The sequence below is a fragment of the Gadus chalcogrammus genome, chromosome 20, assembly GCF_026213295.1.
Source record: "Gadus chalcogrammus isolate NIFS_2021 chromosome 20, NIFS_Gcha_1.0, whole genome shotgun sequence".
Lineage (NCBI taxonomy): Eukaryota > Metazoa > Chordata > Actinopteri > Gadiformes > Gadidae > Gadus > Gadus chalcogrammus.
Genome location: NC_079431.1, coordinates 9,461,687 through 9,473,749, shown reverse-complemented (window position 1 = coordinate 9,473,749; position 12,063 = coordinate 9,461,687). Strand labels below are relative to the sequence as shown.

At 44.3% G+C, this 12,063-nt stretch overlaps 1 protein-coding gene across 1 annotated transcript in view; it reads right to left on the bottom strand.

Moving 5' to 3' along the window:
• LOC130373611 (contactin-associated protein-like 5) overlaps window positions 1-12,063 on the bottom strand; it is a 52,139-nt gene that overhangs the window by 20,969 nt on the left and 19,107 nt on the right. The window contains exons 8-12 of the mRNA XM_056580226.1: window positions 9,757-9,900; window positions 8,278-8,449; window positions 6,266-6,372; window positions 5,086-5,205; window positions 3,232-3,432 (exon numbers count right to left, since the gene is read on the bottom strand). Coding sequence (XP_056436201.1) covers window positions 3,232-3,432; window positions 5,086-5,205; window positions 6,266-6,372; window positions 8,278-8,449; window positions 9,757-9,900 — 744 coding nt within the window. The remainder of the gene's footprint in view (window positions 1-3,231; window positions 3,433-5,085; window positions 5,206-6,265; window positions 6,373-8,277; window positions 8,450-9,756; window positions 9,901-12,063) is intronic.

The following is a 12,063-nucleotide window of genomic DNA, read 5'->3' as shown; positions in this document are numbered from 1 at the left end:
TGATTGTAGCTCCTCCTTTGTGTTGGGGTAACCACTGCTAACGGGCCGTAACTCGTCTACTTAAGGCCTTATCTCTGACAGCAGGTGTATACTTAAAGGCATTACTGTCCGTTGTTTGTGTTTTTCTTAAACAATAATAAGAAAGGCAAGAATAGTGTTATAAAGTTGTTTTTGTTGCAGTCCAACTGGAAGACTATACCCAAACATGAGCCACAGCCGCAAACAAAATAAACAAACCCTAACTACTTTTCTCTTCAAATAAAAGTCTCTCCACATTTAGCCTTTTCACCATGTCCCACTGTCTCAGTGTCACATAATGTGTGATACGGCTCGCACGAGGCAGCATCTAACATGAGGCAGCATCTAAACAGAATTGTGAAAGGCTCTAGGTAATGGAACATCATGTATCACTCAGACATTGAGGTCATGAAGCTGACAATCAGAAGCCATCCGTTTATGGGAAAATCAACCTTTAAAGCGGTGTGAACATGAATTAAATCGGTACATCATATGATGAAATCCATGTCAACATCCAATCAGATTCAAAGGGACGGTTCTGTGGACTTCATGAGCTGATGTGTACTGTGATCTCTGCACGACAAATCTAAACTCCAAAATTGTATCAATACGAAATTGTTCGGAACTAAACAATATTGTCTTACCAAAACACTTCAGTGTATCAAAATATACTTAGTACAAATGGGCTATTCATTTAGCCGTTTTAAAAATTGGCATAGACATACTACAAACAGATTCCTCTCAAATCTCATTTCTGTCAATAAATTTAATCTGTCATGCATCCTTTGTGTTTTGCTCTGTATCTCGTCCACTGCCTTAGTAAATCCTCTTTATTGCCAACTTCCAAATATTTGCTGCAACGCGATTAACCAGCCCAAAGCACAGTGTCTTTTAAGCCAATTACATCCGTAGAACTATGGGCACACTAAATAATCGACTTATTTTGATGTTAGTGTCTTGGTCTAAACCAAACAAGGCTAAATGCAGGCAATCCTTTTGATGCCTATAACAAAGGTATGTTTGGATAAACCTGAGGTTTCCCTAGGATGGGATTGTGTGTTTGTGTGTGTGTGTGTGTGTGTGTGTGTGTGTGTGTGTGTGTGTGTGTGTGTGTGTGTGTGTGTGTGTCTGTGTGTGTGTGTGTGTGTGTGTGTGTGTGTGTGTGTGTGTGTGTGTGTGTGTGTGTGTGTCATCTGTCTGTCTGTTAGAGGAGGGGGCGGGGATGGGGGGAGGCTTGCAATCTACTGGTATGCTTATTTCCAAGTAAGACAATAATTAACAAATGAGCCTCATCACGACATGAAGGACAGTTGACACGCTATGCTAAAGTGCTCTGATAGTCATAGTGCTGCTCTAATCAACAGCTTTTAATGAGAAGGCTTTGAAAAAATAAAGGAAAACAATAAAAAAAAGACACTCCTCATTAATGTCTGGGATGGTTTTCGAGCTAGATAGTGATTACATATTGAGGTGTCTGGGGAAAAAAGTTCCTGCTTAATAATTTAGCAGCGTCAAAGCACAGACTTGGGAGAGCTGTCGGACGGACATGCGAGAGAACACTGAGAACACACGGGTTGTAAACGGTGGAAGGCAGGCGATCGAAGAGGGAACAGACTTGTTCCCCTGCGAACGAGGCTCCTCATTTCGGTGGTGACCGTGGTTTCGTGATAAGATAACGGGACCTTGGTGAATGTGTTGTTATTCAGAGAAATCACTTGATCACCGTTGGGACAAAGGAGCATGTTTGACGTCTTGTTTTCAAAAACATTCACAATCACAGACTGTGGACGGTCCCAAATGAGCATGGAAACTATGATTGCGGGGATTCTTGTGAATGTTCTAGTGTACGTGCGTGCGTGCGTGCGCATGTTTAGGTGTTCCTTTGTGTGTGCGTGCGTGTACCTGTGTGAGTGTGTGTGTGTGCTTTTGAGAGACTGTGAGTGTTCCTGTGTGTGTGGGTTTGTGTGTATCTGTGTGAGTGTGTGTGTGTGTGTGTGTGAGTCTATGTGTGTGTGTGTGTGTGTGTGTGTTTGAAGGAGACTTTGAGTGTTCCTGTGTGTGTGACTGTGATTGTGTTTGTGTGTATGTTGGTGTGCATGTGTTTGTGTGTATGCGTCCAGACTGGCATCTCAGCACAGCTACCCATGGAGTATCTGCTGTCATGCTGGTCCAATTACTGCACGTTGTGTTAAAATAGAAAAAAAGAACACAATACTGATCCGGTGGCAATAACTGAAGCATCCAAGTAAAGAATGAAAGCAATTATAGTTTGGTCTGTATCTGCCGGGGTTAAAAAGAGGCCCAATTTCTTCCATTAATGATCCTGTTTTATAATAAGGTTGTTTTTTATCCTCTGTGCCATGATGTCATCTTAGAGAGTTATGCCCACATCAATTTTTCATAAATGATGAGCTTATAGTATGGCCTCCCAAGGCATCATACTTGTGACTGGAAATGTGTGTGTGTCTTTGTGTGTTTGTGTGTGTGTGTGTGTGTGTGTGTGTGTGTGTGTGTGTGTGTGTGTGTGTGTGTGTGCGTGTGTGTGTCTGTGTGTGTGTGTGTGTGTGTGTGTGTGTGTGTGTGTGTGTGTGTGTGTGTGTGTGTGTGTGTGCGTGCGTGTGTGTATGTGTGCATATGTGTGTTTGTGTGTCTGTGTCTGTTTGTGTGTATGTGTGGTTGTGCATGCATGGGTATGCAGAGCTGGATGTTACATTATTCAGCTCCCAATTCTGCTACACACACACACACACACACACACACACACACACACACACACACACACACACACTCACACACACTCACACAAGCCCACACACTACACAATCTCACACACACCCACATATACCCCCACACACACAGTGTTTAATAGAACACACTCAACAGGGGGTAAGAATAACAGTTGAGCAATACACAAACAATGTATAATAAATGGTCATAAAAAAAGATCTTTCTGCATAGTGAGGTGTGCAAATGTGCTCATAACTGACACGCTCTGATCCAAATCCCCTCCCACACAACTACACACACACACACACACACACACACACACACACACACACACACACACACACACACACACACACACACACACACACACACACACACACACACACACACACACACACACACACACACACGCACACAAACAGACACACACACTTAAACACAGTTTGAGAGGGAAACAATTTGGGATGGAAAATTGCCTGGACTGACCCCATGCGTTGAAGAGACGGGACTTCCTGCAGCGGTACACCACTTCCTGTTGACACTGCTCGGAGCCCGTTACTATGGCGCGCAGCTGCTCCGGTGAGGCGCTGTAGTTGAACCTCATGATGTAGGGCTTCTGGGGGGAGGAGCCCTGCACCCTCACTGGAGCACTGCTGCTGTGGTCCAGCACCGTCCACACCTTGTCCTCTGAACGCACAGTATAACACACACACACACATATTGTATTTCATGTTCACACTTACGTAGATGATGCGTGCTTTGTTGTAAGAATTGAATTGCGCAGAACTGCGTTAGACTGTGCATCGGATGAATTCAAATCTCGACACTCAATCACAAACGCACGCACGCACGCACGCACGCACGCACGCACGCACGCACGCACACACACACACACACACACACACACACACACACACACACACACACACACACACACACACACACACACACACACGCACACACACACACACACACACACACACACACACACACACAAACACACACGCACACTGCCTAAAACGATTAACCTCAAGATTATCACTTTTGCTCACCACAGGAGATCTAGACAAAGGGTTAAGCAAGATAGAAGAAATAATGTAACCGAACAAAGCACTTCTTCGACCAGACAATGTGTGAACATGTCTTTTCGAGTGTCTGCCACAGCCATGGCACAGACTCTCCCTTCTATGTTCGTATGCCTCGTCTGTCCCTCCCTGCTGGGTATCATTAGATATTCATTCCTTCTGGAACTGTGTATGAGTAAGTTGGCTCTGACAGAGTGCGAGAGAGATTCTGCCCTGCGTTGCCTTGCCATAGGAGTGACTATTCACACACCGATAATCACAAACAGCTTTACCGAGCCTCAATGTGCCAACAGATGCATGCTTTAAAAGTAACATGGTGTCAGGAAAATTAGTATTCTTGGTGGTAAGGTGTGTGTTTATGTGTGTGCTATGTGCTTGTGTGTGTGCGTGCGTGCATGCGTGCGTGTATGTACGTGAGTATGCGTACACCTGTGTGTGTGGAGATACTAGAATATGGATGAGGACAGAACAGAAGAGGCCCACTGGAGACCCGTCACTCCAGCCGACTGTGAGACACCAGGTCTCTGCCGCCCGGCTTCGCCGGACCTGTCATCTCTGGGCGTCACCGTCATGACAACCCATCCTGACCACAGGATTACCATGCACACAACACAACACGCTGCCTTCCCTGCACGTGTGAGGGAGATAGGACTAGGTGGAGGGATTACACTCAGCCCCCCCGCGGACGAACATAGAGCAGAGAAGCAGGCCTGGAGATCTGCCCCGCATCGATCACGACGGCATGTTGGATTAGCCAGGAACGCGTATCATACAACCCGCACAATAACACACTGCACAATAACAATCTGCACAATAACACACTGCACAACAACACACTGCACAATAAGACACTGCACAATAACACACTGCCCAATAACAGACTCCCCATTACTCTTGATTAGTTCCTTCCGAGTCAGGGGGCGCAGCGTTACAGGGCTTGCTCATCAGAATGCATCATGGGATCTTTTTTTCGTGTTGACTCGAAAGAGTTGTAGTAATGTAAAATCATAAATAATCGTAAAATATACCGTCACCTATAGGCTAAACAGAACTTTATTCAGCCATTCCTGGAATCAGAAATCAAACGCAACAAGGTCGACCGATAATGGAAAAGAGTGAACGATTAAACAGTAAGCAATGATCAAAACACCAAGACGACCTATATCATTCTTATGCTCCTACACTTCAGACATGGAGGCGGACGTCAGGGTGCACCAGCACTAGTGGACACAGAGGGGGAATGCGGTGAGCTCACCCGTCATGTTGCAGTAGACCCGCGCGGGCCCCAGGGGTCCGCTGCCATCCGGATCAATGGAGTAGTAGCCCGAGGAGCTGCCTGTCAGTTTGTAGGCCTCGCAGGACGACTCGTAGAGGGCTGGTGGCAAGGCAGGGCAAATTCGTTTTTCAGGGCGCATTTCATACACACAAACGCCTCCTCACAGAGCTCGATGGCTCAGAGTGATGGTTAATAACAGAGAGAGAAAAAGACAAAAAAAAATGAAAGAGGAAGAAAGGTTACATCCCCACGGAGGGTGGGAGGGGGGGGGGGTTGGGGTGTGTGTGGGGGTTGGTTTGATACTGCTGCAAGGTTTCCTAATAGTAAATCAGAAGCGCACGTAGAAAACATAAATAAATAGGGGCAAAAACAACGACGACAAGGACTTGGGTGATAATGAGGAGAAAGGGCCATTCTTGACTACATTCAGGAGGCAGAATCACGAGTCCCAGAGGAGTCTAACATCCCCCCCCTGGCACAGATTAACTTCTTTGCGTTCCATGTTGAACTGCCTGCACAGCTCCTCTCTCCGGCTGGCTGGGCTCAGGTATAACCTAGAACCGGCGTGCAGAGATAACTGTGTTTCTTTCCTCCCTACGCCTTGGAATTAGGCTGGTGATGGATGGATATTTTCCACTCAATCTCATTTTCATGGCTCAACGGAGGCAGCATGACATCTCGCCAGCTGCTACGTTTTGAGCTATTGAAGTGAAACTCTGTATTTTAGGAGTCTTCTTTTCGATAGCTTTATGTATGCATCCGTGATATAGTATGTGACATATTATTGCGGGTACAAGCGACTATGATCAAGAATCGCTGGCATGTCAATGACAAACGGAAGCCGGCAGCAGCGCAAACCAAGTAACTGCTTTAACACATGTTTATCCTGTACATTAGTCTAACCATAGACGAATAGTGCAACATCAGAAGGAGACCCAATTAAAACCACCATGTTGTTTGTTGTTTAAAAAGGCGTTTGTTGCGCCTTTATTTGTGGAGGATTGTTTGTTTGGCAAACACAAGACATATCAATTTCCCCAGGGGATGCCCCCTCAATGGCACCGAACCATCAAGAGCATGTTTTCCCATCTCTCGCTCTCTCTATAGACATAGCTGGGTGTTTGTTAGGCAAGGAGATGCCAAAGGGTGTCCAACGTACAGTTGTGGCAGGTGGCCCCCGAGTACCCAGTTCCCGAGCAGTCACAGTGGAAAGAGCTCCAGGTCTGGGAGCACTGGCCTCCGTGCTCGCACAGGTTCGGCAGACATCTGGCAGACATGGAAGAGAAAGTGAAAATAAACAAACACTAGACGGTTGGTGATTCGATATACGTACGAGATTCGAAAAATGCCCGATAAAAGATAAAGGTCGGATTCAAAATCGGTTACTATATTTGTATTGCACCATTCAATATGAAATAGTATCGTGAAGGACATGGCTCTTTAAACTGCAATGTCGTTTGGCATCCTTGAATCCCATATGAATCGTTTCAGAAAGATAACAATGCTTCCTGTTTAATGGTGGAATATACGGGCCCCTAGCGAATTGTAATCACACACGTGGGAGAGAAGTAGAAGGAAAGGCAAATGTTTACACTTCCGAAATAACATCCTGCATTGCCTGCTAATGTATGCTAATAGAATATTGATACGAGTATTTAGACACATGCGTTTAGATTGATTTAATTAGCAGCAAAGATAGAAATGGAGGGTGACACTGGAGAGCCCATCAAACATATACTTGTTTGGCAACCCCTTTTTCAATTTTGCTAATAAGTTGGGTCAATGGTAGATAATGCAACCTTGAGAGGTGAAAGAAAGGATCATGTTCCTTTTCAACCGAGTGAGGACAAACAATCATTCAAATTAAAATGCCTCCTCCTCTCTTGAGCTGTTTGCACAGTGCGCACATTTCTTAAATTGCAGTCTGACTTTCTATTCAAGCCTCCATAAATGAGTTCAGTCCCTTTGTTATGTATTTACATTACTCTGCCTTAGGATTTCCTACGTGAGCCTTCATTTATCAACACAGGACGGCTTCCATTCCGCTGTTAAATGCCGCGGTGCCATTCGACTGCCTGGCAGTCTCAGGTGTAGGTTTAATAATTTCGGTGAGTTTCCTTTTCTTTAGACATGGAATGGGGCCTTTGTTAACCGCTGAAATTATGCCACCCGGCACGCAGAGTTCTCCCCTCTATAATAAAAGGGGCAATGAAGCTTTAGCACTAACGCAGTAGAAAGAGCAGTGGAGCAAAAAGCCATTATCTCCAGTGGCTGGGTAAGGCCCGCCCCTCCCTCGCAGAGAAACGGGTGGTTTCAGACTTTTGAAGGTGGGGGAAAAGGCAGAAGGATGAAGGAATAGCTGAGGAACACAGCCTAGATTTAGCTAATGAGCATTGCACATGACCAACACCAACGCTTGCATAAAATGGCAGACAGAGGGAATTTGGAGGTTGTTACATGTGTTATGCGAGCTCTTTCACACACACACACACACACACACACACACACACACACACACACACACACACACACACACACACACACACACACACACACACACACACACACACACACACACACACACACACACACTTAGACAGAGCCAAAACACATACACACAAAAACAGAGACACGCACACAGACACATGGACACACTCATAGAACCACCCACAGACACACAGACACACACTCGCATACACACACAAACACACACACACACACACACACACACACACACACACACACACACACACACACACACACACACACACACACACACACACACACACACACACACACACACACACACACACACACACAGACTTATACAAAGAGACAAAGCCACATACACAAGAACACATAGAGAAAATAAAAGGGTTTTCTGGTAATTAGCATCTGCTCAGCATCATTCAGTGAGGAGGTCAGCATTCTCAATGTCACATATTAACACTAACAGTTGTTGATAAACGGATAAAAAAACTGATCATCTTTCAGAGTCTTGTGCTGTATTTCTCTATGACGCTCAGCCGTCACAGAAAAAAAACAGAAGCCTTGCAGAAAGTCGCCTGTGAATTTTTGATCATTACAACCCGCCACCAAAAAGGCCTATCCCACCGCATCCTGGTCACAACATTTTTCTTAAGTTCCCGACCCTTGGTCAAATTGTCATACCTGTCATGAATGGCGCACATGTCAAAGCTAAGGCCGTTGTAGTTCCCCAGGAGGCCATGCTGGACGTCGTGGAGGCTGGTGGGCCGGCCGTTGATGACTATAAGCCGCATGCAGCCCTGAAACGCCGTGGTAGGGTTCTCACAGTAAGAGGTGCTTGTTGATGAAGGGCAACCTAATGAAACACAACGGTAGGTTTTTCATGTATCCGGCAGCTGTCGTAAGAGCTTCAACTGAATAACTTTGAACAAAGAAAAACGGGCCTCGGAAAATATGGTAAAGTTATAAGAGGAGATTGTGTTTTGCTGTTGTCCGCTGGCAACAGAATACAAACCCGTCTACACAACTGGTATTTTACTGATAAAATGGTATGGCTGTATTTATTGGAGTGACAGTTGTGTGGCGATTTCAACATCTGTGCAGGGGATATAGTGCTGGTGAAAAGAGAGGCAGCAACATCAAAACCAGCACGACTGTATTATGCAAGTTGACGGCTTTAAGAGAGGCTTAGTAAAATGCCACCACCAGAAGATTTGAGATTTACAAGGCAAGGCAATGGAAGCTGAAGCTCTGTAGCAATAATGAGTAAATCTTTGCTTAGCAGCAGTTAGGATTTAGAAGCTGAGAAATAAATAAATGAATGGAAAGAGCTTCGTTGTCGGCTTTCACGTGCAGCATTCCCGATATCATTCATCCAAAATATCATCCAAATATTTCAATTATGTTTGTCAACAAATCAAGATTTTAATCAAGTGTGTTATTCACACATCGTTTGTACGATAGTTAAATTCATATTTTCCTCAACAAAAGCTAATTTACATAAACGACAAAATAGATGTCGGTTTTTCAAGTTCTTCTTTCAAAGGTGTGTAGCCTGTGAACGAGACGAATCTGCAGATGGTCTGCCCCCCTTACCGCTCAGACAGATGTCCAGCCGACCGTTTATCTAATACGAGGTTCGGGTATTCGTATCAAATATCGTATTATTTGATATGATGACCGAACAGAGGAGCTCCGTTGAGGTGTTATTGTAAACAACCAAGATGGCGGCCACTGATGTCGAACGGTCTGTTGATTCAGCTGTCGCGACAGTATTAAACTAACTGGACGGCATATTTCCTCTAAAAGAAGAACAAACAACTACGTCTAAAGCTTTTGTTGATAAGATATATGTGTTGGCGCAGTCCCAAACGGCTTTTGAAATGGTTGGTTGTAATTCTTTCCAATTGCATTCATCGGCCTCTTGGTATGCTCCCGTTGATAAGGCCCCTTGGAAATAAAAAATGAACTGAGGATCCATACTAATATGGTAAGGGGATGTCAGGCCATGGGGTGTGCTCTGTAAGATAAAGTATTCTGTACTTTATATTATTGTCTACATATGGAGGCTGGAGTATTAGATACAATACCACTTCGTGAAAAACCACTTGAACGCAACTCAAAACCCAGCAAGTGGTGACAAAACTCCCAAAAGAGACTCACCTCCAAAATAAACATGGTCCACGGCGTCCAAACGCTCTCCTAGTTCCACAGTGGACGCTGGTTCATTGTCCAGGCTCAGGCTGATCTGGTGGTTTTGTGTGTCCAGGGTTACCGAGTGCCACAATCCATCGTTCAATCTGTGCCCTGTTGACAGAGAGTTTGAACAGTTTTACCTCGTAGGCCTTGAGCAATTCATAAGCATTGGTTTTGGCTGTTTTCTTCCGTACCTACAAAACTGCGTTGTTTTTGTGCTCTATTCCAGCTTTTCATCATTGGGTAAGATCTACTTGTACTTGAAATGTTACGCATGGTATGCCAAATATAACTGGGAAAGAGAAAGGGACATTTTTCGTGGTCAAACTGTGCTCGGCATTTCCTCACAGCGCTTTTGATTGCATTTCTTTCTAATGTTTGTTCCACCCTCCCAAAGGAATATGTGGCACCAAACTCACAAACACGTTTTTTTTATTACATTTGTTTTCAATTCTTGTTGCTTTTGTTTTTAAGGAAACGCAAGGCCCGACATTCAAGGTCGTCTGGGTTGTTCCTCTCTGTGGGTTGCCTTTGCAAATCCTCTCAGCTCTAACCATCTGCTAGAGAGGTGAGGGAGACCGGGAGAGGTGCGGGTCATCTCTGCGAATTTACATTCAATTACAATTAAACCAACCGGCGGATTTCACACAGTTATTGTCTGGAACAAACGGAAAAAAAAAAAAGGAACAAAAAGAAGAAAAAAATTGTGCACCTGGTGATAACACACATCTCTGGGAATATAAATAAATAAAACAAAAGCGCCGGAACCTGCAACAGATGGAGGGTGACCTCTGCTTGTACTTGATCACATCTGGCCGTTGTTGTAGGAAGTGATCGGCCCCACAGGGGCCCACAGACGCTGATGCCCAGAGAAGAACGGCTCCCCCCTCCAGCAAGGCCGAAGAAACAGCCGTGAGTGACTCAATCCATTCTTATGCATTATTCATCATTTGTGCTGTTTCCGAAAAATGGACCAAAACCAAAGCCAAGCCAAGCCCATCTCTCCTTGGGAAGATGGGGCTGGGGGATGGATGGGGTGGAGGGAAGGGAGTGGGTTTTTTTTAACCGAAAGTTCAACTGCTTCGATGATCGCTGTTCCATTGATGGCTCTAAAACACACACAATGTAACTATTTCATGTCAACCGTCTTCTTCTTCCTGCTCTAAGTTATTTATTACAATTCTGCCCAATCCGTCACCAACCTTTGTTTGAAACTATTAAAAGTTAAAGATAAACATCTAACATACATCAATCCATCCACTAGAAGGGGTGATATGATACAAATTGAGAGTTTTATCATCATCTTCAAAAGTATATTACATGAAATCAGATCGGGCCAACCCTCACATCTTGAGAATAACCTACGGACTAGAGAGAGAATTGATTGGGGAGAGGCATACCATCCCAGTGATTGCTCTCAGACAGTGTAACATCGAGTTCTAGGAGCAATGCACAGTTTGTAAAGACAACAAATAGAAAAGGCTTTTTTCAACAAAAAAAAACCCAGCTCTAACTCCAAATCTGGGTGGGTTATCTGTTCTGGTACTGTCTCTTGTACTTAAAGCATACATTCACTATGCAAAAGAGGTGTGCAACCTATGCAGTTGCATACACTTAACATATATTTATATAAATATGCAGACTATTTGCGTCTACATATGGTGTTGATAATCATTGATAAAATTTAACATTATCAGATCTGTTAATTGTATACTGTTATTTAAGAAAAACTCTTAATAAAATGCAGAATTCATACTGAATATTAAGACATTATGAAATATATCTTCAAAATGACTTCATAATGAGGCACCTTCAAAAAATACAGCTAATTATTAATATTTTATGATCGCAAACTTGACAACCACATCAAGTGCAAGTATGGAGCAAATTTTTTTGATTCTGTAAGAGAAACTGGAGCCCATGTTGGCAAACAGGATCCTAAAATCTACACTAAATCCGCTTTTGGCCAGAGGTCATACTTAGACACAGGCATGCGCTCACACCCACACACATACACACATACACACACATACACACACACACACACAGATATATTCACACACACTCGCCCACACAAAAGCGCACACAAACACACATGCACATGCAAGCAGACCCACGCATGTGCACACACACACACACACACACACACACACACACACACACACACACACACACACACACACACACACACACACACACACACACACACACACACACACACACACACACACACACACACACACATACACACACAAATAGTTAACATAGAAAACT